General features: G+C 36.1%; 1 protein-coding gene across 3 annotated transcripts in view; it reads right to left on the bottom strand.

Moving 5' to 3' along the window:
• Positions 1-9,712, bottom strand: part of LOC124722924 (succinate--CoA ligase [GDP-forming] subunit beta, mitochondrial) — a 106,205-nt gene extending 96,493 nt beyond the window's left edge. Inside the window, exons 1-2 of one of the 3 annotated variants that reach the window (XM_047248084.1) lie at positions 9,647-9,712; positions 3,484-3,551 (exon numbers count right to left, since the gene is read on the bottom strand). In XM_047248084.1, coding sequence (XP_047104040.1) covers positions 3,484-3,551; positions 9,647-9,671 — 93 coding nt within the window. In that variant the 5' untranslated portion in view covers positions 9,672-9,712. Of the gene's footprint in view, positions 1-3,483; positions 3,552-8,260; positions 8,384-9,272; positions 9,560-9,646 lie in introns of those variants that run through there. The other 2 variants (XM_047248085.1, XM_047248086.1) reach the window with 2 other exon arrangements.
• Between the last annotated feature and the right edge of the window lie 3,725 nt (positions 9,713-13,437).

Raw genomic sequence — 13,437 nt, 5'->3', positions numbered from 1 at the left:
GTTATAAGAATAATGAGCGGTGTTAGACTTCCGATGTACTTGTAGAAACCTTTTCCAGAAAGTAAAAATTCTTACTGTCATGTCCCAGTACAAATTTTCTCTTATGGGGTTCATCAGCAAATATACTGAGTTTCATAAAAGAAATAGTGAATACCATGGATATGATACTAGGAGAAAGCACGATTTCCACAATGAATGTAAAAACCTGAGCATGGTGCAAAAGGGTGTGCATCTATCTGGTGCAAAAGTTTTCAATGCTCTCCCTCCAGATATTAAATACAAATTTGATAACCATTCCTTGTTTAGGGAGCACCTGAAACAATTTCTACTGGAAAGGTCATTTTACAGTTTAGAAAAGTATTTTCGCCACAATGAAAAAACCATCTAGGTCTGTGGATCAGATATTTTGATTGTGATATACCATAGTTTAAGTTTGAGCAGTGATGTAGGTACCATACCATGTAACATTCATAGTAATATTCACTGGTTTTTAATTTGTTTTCACTTTCTATGTGTAATGTTTGTTGTAATCTGTCACTCTTACCACATATATGTATAGCAAACATGTCGTATTACTTTTGACTGATTGACTGCTTCACTACTACCTTTGCATTGATTGCTTACTGGCACACTCTATATCCTTGTGAGTCTATCACAATTGGATAGATGGGGTAATAAATAAATAAATACAAAATAAATTCCCTTACACCAACACGCACACACTCCCAAACCTCATTTGCTCCATACATTTTTCTGACATTTTTGTGCTTTCTTATGTATTTGTGCATATTTTTATACATTTGTCTATATATATTTACACGTCTGTACGCATTTTCGTAGATATTTTTCTGTTATCTAGTTCCTCTCACAACCATCTAACACCTTCATTTGCCCACTTCCTATGTCATTTCCCACTTTCCCAATGCCATCCCTGCCACAATGGACCATGGCTGCATCTTTCTGCATCATTTCAGGAAAGTATCCCTTTCTTGACTAAAACCCAGTTACACATCCTGTTCCTTAAATGCTGCCTAACCATCGAATTCTCCCTAATGAATTAACCACAAAAATCTGTGGATCCCATCCTTCCTTTCACAATGACCTTCACCTTTTCAGATTCCTTCGGTCCCTGACCCTCACAAACCTGGTACTGCAAAAACACATCTCTCTGGCTTAGGCATCCCAGAACCACCTCTGCTTCTTCTATAAGATACTGCTACTGTGCAGAGATTAGATTAGATTAGATTTACTTTCATTCCAATTGATCCGTAGTGAGGAGGTCCTCCAGGATGTGGAACATGTCAGAAAAACAACAATACATGACAAATATTTACAACTAAAACAAATAAGCTAATGTACCATTCCACAGGTCCCAAGTGGAATGATCGTGATTTTTTAATGAACATTAGAGTCATTTTACAAATACTAATGCACTGAATTTAAAATAAAAAAGGTTTTTATTTATTTATAAGGTAATAAACATGTAATACAACTACTGTATTACTTATTTACAATGAACACATTACTGCACTGAAATGGTGCAGAAGTTAGATTATACTTACACACACACAAATTTTCAATGAACACATTATTGCACTGAAATTGTGCAGAAGTTATGTTGTACTTATATACAAATCAGTTGGTTTTACTAAGAAATTCATCAATGGAGTAGAAGGAGTTGGCCACCAATAAATCCTTTAGGCTTCTCTTAAACTGAATTTCATTGGTTGTTAAGCTTTTTATGGCTGCTGGCAAGTTATTGAAAATGTGTGTTCCTGAATAATGCACACCTTTTTGTACAAGACTAAGTGACTTTAAATTCTTGTGAAGATTATTCTTATTTCTAGTATTGATTCCATGAATTGCGCTAATGGTTTGAAAAAGTGATATACTTTTAATGACAAATTTCATTAAGGAATAAATATATTGGGAAGCAGTAGTTAGTATCCCTAGTTCCCTAAACAGGCTTCTGCAGGATGTTCTTGAGTTCACACCATATATAACTCTTACTGCACGTTTTTGTGCCCGGAAAACTTTAGCTTGGCTTGATGAATTACCCCAAAAAATAATCCCATATGACATTATGGAATGAAAGTAAGCACAGTATGCCAGCTTTTTCATTTTTATATCCCCTATGTCTGACAAAATTGGCATTGCAAACAGAGATTTGTTAAGGCGCTTCAGCAGTTCTGTGGTGTGCTCCTCCCAGTTGAATTTATTATCAAGCTGTAATCCCAAGAATTTAACACTGTCCACTTCTTCTATCTTCTTGTCATCGTATGTTAGACATATACTCTTGGGACACCACTTACAAGTTCTGAACTGCATGTAGTGTGTTTTTTCAAAGTTTAGTGAGAAAGAATTGGCTAGGAACCAGTGATTAATGTCCACAAATATTTTATTGGCTGATCTTTCTAAGACTACACTTGATTTGCTATTTATTGCAATGTTTGTATCATCGGCAAACAAAACAAACTTGGCATCTGGTGATGTTACTGATGAAAGGTCATTGATATACACAAGAAAAAGTAAGGGCCCCAAAATGGAGCCTTGTGGGACCCCACATGTAATTAGTTCCCTCTTAAATACATCACATCTCTGAAACTGAATCCCTTGTTCTCCACCACTTGGAAGAGCATTGCAGACAGCACCTCCAGAAGTCAGCCAACCTTCTGACATCCTACTTCTCCCTTGGGGCACCACTATCCTAACCACAGTGTTCCTTGAGGTTAACTGCAAAACAATTTTACTGCCACCAAAATGCATTTTGTGTATGGACCATGAAGATAACAGAAATTAGGGCTCATGTAGAGACACATAGACAGCCATCCCTCACTACATTTGTTGATGGAACAGGGAGGGAAATGGCTGGTAGTGGTACAAGATACTCTCCACCATGCACCATATGGTGGCTTGCAGAATGTGGATGTAGGCATATATGTAGATGATTAAGATGTTCTTGAGCTTTGGTGATGTTATTTTCTTGAGATTTTTGTATACATATAATGTGTACACATATTCTAGCTGGTCTCACATAAAAGCTTCATGAAAACAGAGCAGATTGCTCTCAAAGACCTGTGACAAGCACTGTAAGATGTTCAATGCCTTCAGGGATGTTCCTTCATGTTATGTAAGTTTGGTAACCACAGAATCTTGAAATAAATCATGAAGCTCAAAGAAGCTCAGGAAACTGGTTAGTTTCCTTCATTTGCAAGCTAATTACAAGCAAATGACCACAAAAACCCTGATCACTGTGACTCCAATTAGTCATATGCTTGTTCTGCATCAATAAATATTTTTATTAAATGCTGTCTTCAAAAGACTGTTGTATAATCACTTTCAGCAATCACAGCTTCAACAACTGCTGCATGAAGGTGTAAAATGTTGAAGCATTCCATAAAAATAAACACTGGAACTTTTAAATGTTAACAGGTGCTCAAACTTAAAAAATGTATATTACTAAAAATGTAAATTTACACTTACCATCCTCGCAAAGTATGTAAAGCTGCATGGTAAGTTCTTCAACATCTTCTGGGCAGCTGCCATGGCTCCTGAAAATACAAAAATGATTAACTATGAGCAACACTAAAGTGAAATTGACAGGTTAATGTTTCACTCTGCTTCTTAGTTTCTTCTCAGCATTTGCATACACTACAGTATCTGTTACTGTATTTAAAGTTTTCATTTCAAACTACAGCATTTCCTTGTATATTTGTATCAAGTTTTTCAGTGCTAATAAATCAGAGCTAGATATTCTAAAAGGAGTTTTATGGTCTAATTAACAGATACACAATCTCAAATAACAAATAAACACTAAAAAGGTGTAGTGAGAAATCAGACACATTAACAGTTCATTTAACAATAAACATTCCTCAGACAAACTGAAATGGCAGTGAATAAATCAAACCATAGCTACAACATAAATAAGAGAAGATAGAAAGGAGCATATAAACAAATTCAAAAAGTAAATACACCAAAATTCAAATACAAATATGCTAAAAATGTTGCTCAAGTCTACATATGGTATGCAATGAATTATAACCACCTCAGTCAACTGCTAACTCGGTTGTAAGTCCACATAACATCTGAAACAAATATTCATGCAAGATCACTGTATATAATTATAGATTTGCCACTCTGTAGGTAGTGAGTATTCACACATGATTAATCTAGTGTCACATCATAGTTCATAATTAGTGCATGAAGCATTACAGTTGGACTGATGACAATCAAAGACCAACTGTGTTGAAAAATCACAGTTTTTTAATCCCCGTGTGGGTTACCATGTGTTATTGGGACAAATAAATGGTGTCCTCAGTGCAGACTGATGACTGCAGCTGTATGGTGAGGGGATATCTACACAGCAAGAACTTTAACCTCTAGTGTTGACAGAAATATATTGCTCATTTCTGGTACAGTCATTTCCTTGCAGAATGGGTATGTTTGACACTTTTGCATTCTTTTTCAAATGATGATGATATATTTCAAGACAATTTACCTAAGAATCTAGCAAATGCTATGAGGAATGGTTTGGAGATCACAGTGTTGACTTCCACAATCTTATGATACATCTAGAACATCAATAGAAACACCGCATTACAGCTCTGCCACTTAGGATGGAATACCAGAGTGTAAACAAAAGCTTGCATGAAATAGGTATCTGTCCACAATTCAGTAATCACACAGTTTAAAAACGGCCAACAAATTAAGTAACCTGTTCTCCTCAAATTTTAAAGAGAGATTTTCCTATGCAGCAGACCTGATCTACTAAAAAAAAATCATTTTCAACACTCATACAACTCAAGCTGGATCCCTAATCAAGTAATTGTAACTCTGACACGTCTCCTGTACATCAGAATGTTCTGAAATTCTGTATGTAATGAGATAAATAAAACACATTTCACACCAGTACAGATTTTCCAAAGGAAGGAAGACAAGTTTATTTAGGATATTGGAAAACCTCAATCAGGTTAGCTAAACAGTGATCTGAAGCTTCAACATTCCGAATATGGTTGGAAAAAGGGGGCATGGTGGCTATAGTGTACTTCTTGATTATTACACTTTGTCGAAGATTTTTCCAGTGAGGACCTTCCACCTCTGATGAGCAGTTGTGGAATGTCAGCAAATAAACCTCCTCAATGACTCTAAATGTTCTCCAGACATAATTTTCTTTATATATGGGATTAAGTGTAAGTCAGAGAGTGTCATATTTGCTGAATATGGTGGCTGTCCCAAAAACTTCACACTTTGAATCTCTTAGTTCTTACATTTTGAAAACACCTTAACTACAAAATGCATTATCCTAACATTTTTTCTTTTGCAATCAAAGATTTTTCTCATTAATATCTTGGCTAGATGGTCCAGAATATTTTTTTTACAGTACTTCATCTGCCATATTCTTTCTGGCAGATGAAATTTAATTTTCCTTTATTGGGCAGGAGGACAAGCTTCAACACACTGGTTTAATTGCTCTTTCAGTTTTAGCACGAAGAAACTGAGCCAGATATCACTTACAGTAACAAATTGTTGAACAGAATCAGTTTGGTTTCCTTAAATCTGTCCAAATATTGTTGACAAACACATTTTTGCATTTGTTTTTGGCCAGAATTCACCAGATGTGGCACCCATCTTGTATTAATGAACAACAGGAGCCATCAGTATATTCTTTTAAGTGTGATATCATATGTTACATTATTGGTGTCTGTCATGTTTTAGTTGTAATGTGATTTAGTTATTGTGAACCATAGCTTAGATAATGTTTAATACTAGACCTACATGTGTGTAGTGAAGATTACAGTTGTATTACAGAAGGCAAAACTGCCATTTTGCTTTGCACTTTTTTATGGCAGTTGTCGTGCCTGAAGTCTAGGTTCAGTTGTAAGCTGATACTTTGGTTTGATTGGGAGTTGGTGAGGGCAACAAATATTTAATAATAAAAAGTTATTTTTACAATGAAGACATGCTGACAGACCTACTTGTAGCATAGCCCTAGCCTTGGGTTAGGTTGGAAAGGGACACCTTTCTTTTATTCCATAGTTACAATTACATCCCTGGTGAAAACTTATACTCTCCTACTGTGGTCTGAAATTTCAGATTTTTAATATGTTACAAAGCCTTAATCACAACAGCCCATCCTATGAGTTCATCATTTTTAGTTTTGCTGAAATTTTTGTGTTGTTAGTGCCATCATCTATTGGTCATTTCTCAAGACTCATATCTCTATCATGGCAATAACGTCATCGGATTGTGGCAAAGTATCATGTTTTTTATTAATCCCACTTTTTCTTGGCTATCATTCACAGTATGCCGATGATATTGTTTCGTACACCTTTATTCACTCTTAGTCCAATATTATAGCGTACACTTTCTTCAGGTATTCATCTACAGCTACAGCTTTGGGATGTTCCTAGCTACATCATACTCAACATCTTCCAAGTACAGCACATTAACAAAATACACACAAAACAAGATATTTTGAATGGCATATAATCAAAAGCAATCTGTAGATCAATTTCACTTGCACTACTGTGAACACTGTGCCAACATAAATTCATTAATTTCAATGGCAAATGTATACAAATAATCCAACCCGGCTTCGAATGAATCCAGTGTCTTAATCACAGTCCTTTCAGGTTCAGTATCACGAGCTTATCTACAGGAAAGAGTCCACATTACTTCAGAATTGCAAGCAAGAGCTCAATTCTCTGAACTTTATCTATGCACATTACATAAGCACATTCTGTAATGTTAACACTATAAATTATTCAGGTGCCAAACCTTTCGTTTTATTTAGTATTATCAGCCCTTGCAAGAGCAGGCTTTTACTGTGAGCTAAACTTTTCCCTCCATAAAGTTAACTTCCTTCATGCTATAAATCTGCTACAGAGCACCATCCTCAGTTTTAAGAACTTGATGAAAGTTTGAACCCCACATTGAATGGATCAATCGGCTTCCAAACATGAGCAATCACAAATAAAGGACATTCAAGATAGACAGCATTTTTGCTACATCCTAATGGTAATAATGAAGTAATGACACCTCTTTGCATTTTTTAAACTTTATATAAAATACACGTACATCGCATCCACCAAAATGCTTGTTGGGCATTTATCTATTACTTAATACAGTAGTTCAGTTTAAGAGAAGCCTAAAGGATTTATTGGTGGCCAACTCCTTGTACTCCATTGATGAATTTCTTAGTAAAACCAACTGATTTGTATATAAGTACAACATAACTTCTGCACAATTTCAGTGCAGTAATGTGTTCACTGAAAATTTGTGTGTGTGTGTGTGTGTGTGTGTGTGTGAGTATAATCTAACTTCTGCACCATTTCAGTGCAGTAATGTGTTCACTGCAAATAAGTATTACAGTAGTTGTATTACATGTTTATTACCTTATAAATAAATAAAAAACTTTTTTATTTTAAATTCAGTGCATTAGTATTTGTAAAATGACTCTTAGTGTTCATTAAAAAATGACGATCATTACACTTGGGATCTGTGGAATGGTACATTAGCTTACTTGTTTTAGTTGTAAATATTTGTCGTGTATTGTTGTTTTTCTGACATGTTCCACATCCTGGAGGACCTCCTCACTACGGATCAATTGGAATGAAAGTAAATCTAATCTAATCTAAACAGCTTTTCTGGAATTACCTTACAATTTATGTTTCTATAATGAAAAGTGTGTTATTTATGGCACAAAAGTAGATATTGTCCAACACTACAGAATAATATGTTACCACAACTTTTATTCTGCATTCACATTTATTAGCCTTGCCACGGTGGCACTATCACACTCTATACTCAGATTAAAATAACTCTATGATTGACAGATTGCAGTGGCAGAGGGCAGTGTTGTCAGAATGCAGCCGACCAGCAGGTAACACAGTGAACATTTGGTGCTCGAGAAAGAACTATGATTGGCTGGCGGCTGGCTTTACCACTAAATTTGCTGAAATGCCCATCACAAAATTATTTTTATCAGCATATAGCCCATACTAACTGCAAGATATGAAGGAATATAAATATTGTAAGAGACAGTGTCATTGAAATTTCACTCCACAGTCATAAGGATTATGGTTAAATTGTATACAATGAAGCAAGGTCTTCTAGTACAGAGATTCCAAGTACTGTGTCCCAAGAGGATATCAGGCCAGATATTTAAGTTTGTTTAGTAGGTAAATGCTGTACCCTCATTCTGCATTAACTTTAATGTGTTTTCACCACCTATCTGACAATAATTCCTGGTGTGAGTTACCTAGAAGTATCAATCACTCTTTCAGTAAGTTGTACCACTTATACAGATGTGGTCTATGAACAGCAAAACAATTCAGTTGCAGCAAAGACTAGTGGTTAAAACAAATGCAGATAACCCTAGTGATGTGGAGCTGCCAACTCAATCAATCTGGTACATGGGAATTACTGTTTGTAGAGGAACATATCTGTACAAGAAAGGATTTATGTGCACTGAAATGAAGATTGGTATGCTGTAACAGTGACACACTTAAATATCAGCCGGGATGAAACTGCAAAAACGTTTGCACGACCAAACATAAGGGGAAATTTTTCTCGTTTTGCACATTTTCGTGACTTAATAACATTTATTGTGAATTGTTATACATGAAGTGAAGGGTCAATATTGACCTGGTTGTTCTGGAATCATTAAGATTGTCCAACAATAATGCTGCCACGCAGAAAACAGCCTAATCAGTGAACAGTCTCTCTGCTCATTCTACTCATAAATTAATTTTGTATTTAGTTGATAGCATGCAGGGACAGCGCCTTGCAAGAGAACATCCGACAGACACGTTTTCCAGTCCACTTTTTTTTTTTTTTTTAATATAAATCGTTCATCGACACAAACAAGAAAAGAGGTTGATGGCTATGGTCAATCTTCCAACACACTACAAATGTTGAGACTGAGTGGTTTAGAAGAATACTCTCAGTGTTTCCGTGAATATGTTAAGTGCAATTTGTAAACGCGCCCATTATTCACTTATTTACGTTTTTACTACAACAATGAGTAATTAAAAAAATGATTTCGTACAAAAGTGTACTACGGTGACTACAAATAAATTTGTAATTTCCCGCGTAACAAATCGCGGAAAAATTTCTCTACCATTCGGTGTCATTGTAAACGGACTCGCGAGGCTACTTTCTCTATAAGACCCCCCAGAGCGAAAAGAATCTCGTGTTGGAATCCGTCAAAGCATCCATTAACATTGTCCGTACATACCCACAAAAATAATGTAACTTTTAAGTGTTCATACCTTCAACGTGCTGGTACAACAGTGCGGAACGACGGAACTTAAATTTTTTGTTGACAAATATATTCCTCTTATTAAAGCGCACGCTATGAATACACTAGCTATTTAACGTCGTGCCTCCCCGCATCTTGTTTACATAAATGTAATGTGTTATCTAATCTTGCGTAACAGTCTCACAAAGTTCGTGCCTTATCAATCTATTTGTCGGCATAGCATATGGACCCTTAAATTACTTATCGATAGTTTCAAAAGGTACAGTGTGTTTGTGGACAGATTTGATCCTGTTTTGTTTTAGCCATTTCAAATGTTCTACACGGTTGGCGACGTGCGTATCTCACAACAGACAACCGCGCATCCCTAGTAGAGTTTAATCTCACCTTCACGCGATACCGCCTTTTCCATAGACAAAGCTCATAAGTCTTTTCCTGTTCCGTGTTCCCTCTCCGGACAGTAATTGATGCCTGTTTTTCGTCTTTTGGTCTCAATATGAAGACTGAAGACACATGGATATTAACAGTTGATTTTAGAATTATAAACGTCAATCATAACACGGTGGTTCTTGCCTCTCCCGTCAATATTTTTCTTGGTCACTCTTTGATAAACAATTTGCCGAAGTTATTGCAGAGTAATGGCTGATGATAAAATACTATGATTAGATTCTCTAGCTAAACACAATTCCAAAATTTTTATTGGTAATATAAGATCATTCGCATTGTGTTCTTTTTGCAAATAAGCATTACAGCATCAAATGTAGCAGCATCACTATAATTGGGTTTGAAAATTACACTCATAAACCAGAACATTATGGAAACCTGCCTAATAGCCGGTATGTCCACCTTTGGTACAGACAAGAGCGGCGACGCGTTGTGTCATGGAAGCAACGAGGCGTTGATACGTCCCTGGAGGGAGGTGGCACCACGTCTGCACATACACGTCACCTAATTCTCGTAAATTCGCCACGTTCAGTCACATTCCAAATGTGTTCAGTCGGGTTTATATCTGGCGAGTGGGGGGTTTGGGGCAGCACATCAACTGGAACTCGCCACTGTGCTCTTCGAACCATTCCATCACACTCCTGGCCTTGTGATATGGCGCATTATCTTGTTGAAAAGTGCCACTGCCATTGGGAAAAGTGATCTCCATCAAGAGGTGTCTGTAGTCTGCAAACAGTATACGATACTTCTTGGCTGTCATGGTGCCTTGCACTAGTTCCGTTGGACACATAAAACCCACATGAATGTTCCCCAAGGCATAATGGAGCCACTGCCAGCTTGTTTCCATCCCACAATACAGATGTCAAGGAGCTGTTGCCCTGGAAGACGATGGATTCGCGCCCTCCCATCAGCATTGTGGAGAAGCTGTTCAGGATTCATCAGGCCATGCAATGCTCTGCCCATTTCAGTTGTAGTTGCTGATGTTGTGCTGTTAATATCGGAACATACGTGGGTTGTCGGTTGCGGAGGCCCATTGTTAAGACTGTTCCGTGCACTGTGTGTTCAGGCACACTTGTAGTCTATCCAGCATTAAAGTCTGATGTTAGTTCCACCACAGTTTGCTGCCTCTCCTGTTTTACCAACCTGCTCAGCCTATGACGTCTGACATCTGTAATGATGGGTGGCCGCACTACCCCACAAAGTTTGGACGTGGTTTCACCTTACTTTCGCCATGTGATCAAGACACACCACAGCACTCCTTGAACACTGGCCAAGTTGGCAATTTCCGAAATGCTTGTGCTGAGCCTTTGGGCTATCACAATCTGCCCTTGGCCTAACTCAGATAGATCATGCCCCTCCCCCATTCTACACACAGGCAGCATTCTAGAATGTGCTTTAGAAGTGACTTGTAAGAAATCTCCTTTGTAGACTGATTGCATTTCCCCAGTATTTTACCAATAAGTCAAAGTCTGCTGCTGCTTTACCTGCTACTGTGTGTGTCTCACTAGCAGTTGTTCCTCGCCAGGAGACCCTGCTATGGCCTTGACGGGTTTACATCGGTAGTAGGTCGGCGGTTATAATGTTCTGACTGATCAGTGTATAGTCATAATGGTGTAATTAACATTTTATGTGACAAACAGTCGCAAGCACTTTGGCTTGGCGTGATATTTACACAGTAAGAGTTGCTTATATATTTTGCTATTATGATGATAATTTAAGTACCGTACAGTTTGTTTAGCATGAGTGTCATGTAAGAAGATATAAAAAGTTTTGATTTTGTCGTGCAATAGATGAATCAGTTTTGGACCTACTTTCATTGCGCATAAATTCGTATAAGTTTAAGTTAAAAATTTATTTAGAATGTGTAACAGGTGTGTATTTTACCTCAAGACAGTCATTCGTCAGGGATGCCGGCTGATGTTTCACTAAATATATTGTACTCGTGGCAAGGAAGCCATCAAAAAAAATCATTGGAATTATACTATTTCAGCAATATAGGGAAACTATGGGAAATCCTGCATGTGGACGACTGGATTAGAATTTCAAGTATTATTCTCCAAAATATGACACCTTCTCTTCTATGGACGAACAGCAGAGACAGTAAGGCCTTTTACATTTCATGTATGACTTCACACATTTCAGGTTAGGTGGTAGTGGTCACTCAATCTCAGTGAAGTTGTTGGATTAATACACTGAATTTTTGTAGATGATAAATACAAGGCGCTAAATTCTACCATGATAAACTATCTGATATAAATGAAGTGTCCAACGGTTATATCTCTCATGTTAGAACAGAGTATAAACAATTATTTTTTCAAATGTAGTTTATGAGACATGAAATAGTGAGCACCATTCTACCAACGTTTTAAATGTTCTGATTTCGTTTTATTATCACAAAATTTTATCTAACATTGACAGGGTAAATGAAAATAAAAAAAATTACATCTTACTCTTGTAAATGATTCTGAAAAGTCAGCTAAAACATTCGAACAAGCAGAAGACTATAGCAACATGTAAGATTTAATTGAATAATTAAACATACTGGTAGTGTAAGTGTTAACAATGAAAATAAGTTATTTAGTTATAGTAGGGCTTCTTCCCTTTCCATTCACAAATGGGGCAAGGAAAAAATGGTTGTTGAAATGTCTCTGTGCATGCTGTAATTAATCTAATCTTATCCTCACTATCCTTTTGTGAGCGACATTTAGTAGTTTGTAGTACATTCCTAGAGTCATCATTTAAATCCAGTTCTTGAAACATCGTTAGTAGACTTTCTTGGAATAATTTATGTCTATTTTCAAGAGTCTGCCAGTTCAGTTCTTTCAACGTCTCAGTGGCACTGTCCCACAAGTCAAACAAACCTAGCAGCGTTCTGGTACATTACTATCTTATAATTTATTATGACATTACAAGATACACAGCCTATTGGTCAAAAGAAATTTTAGTAATTGAAAAGATGATGGCATTGAATGGAGAAGAACTCAAGGGAAATTTTTATGATCAAGAATTACAAAAAAAACACAAAGTGTCCTGATGTATATATTGTTGAGAAAGTTTCGTGAAAGAAAAGACAAAAAGTACATGTGAAATTGTTGGATTCTGACGAATCACACAATAATTGGGTAAATAAAAAAAATTATAAAATTTTTATATATGTGAATGGAATTCATAACTGAAAATTTAAAAGTGTTTGGTACTTATTATATTATTAATTCTGCTATGTTATTAAAGAAGGGAAAATTTGTTTTGATACTAAATAAAAAGTTAATAAGAATGATATAAGATCAAAATCATTTAGTATTTTAAATTTGAGTTTACTAAATGAAATGGATTTAACATAAATAGTTTATTAGATGTATATAAAACCATTATGAAAGTTATACAAAATTTGATTATGAAAAAACGAATTTAGTTTTTATTTTTATTGAAAATAAGATGACATAACTTAGTGTGGCACTTAAATTTTACATTTGACTACATTGACTCATTCTATATCATTTTGTTTCTCTTAATTTTATATCCTTTTAGTTCAAGAAGGTCTTCTAATCTAGGGTTTGGGTAATCTGGGGTTTGGGAACCCAAATCATAACTTTTCAGAGTATATCCTCGTATAACCTGCAATACCATGAAACCTGCAGGTGTCAAATATTTGTCATCTAAAATACCATTAGTTCTGTTATCAATACTTTTTTAAAATAATCTTCAAGGTCTAGCTTCCCAGAACTTGCATTAGT

Source organism: Schistocerca piceifrons, chromosome X (genome assembly GCF_021461385.2).
Source record: "Schistocerca piceifrons isolate TAMUIC-IGC-003096 chromosome X, iqSchPice1.1, whole genome shotgun sequence".
In the NCBI taxonomy this organism is placed as follows: Eukaryota; Metazoa; Arthropoda; class Insecta; order Orthoptera; family Acrididae; genus Schistocerca; species Schistocerca piceifrons.
This window is presented reverse-complemented; position numbering and strand designations above follow the sequence as displayed.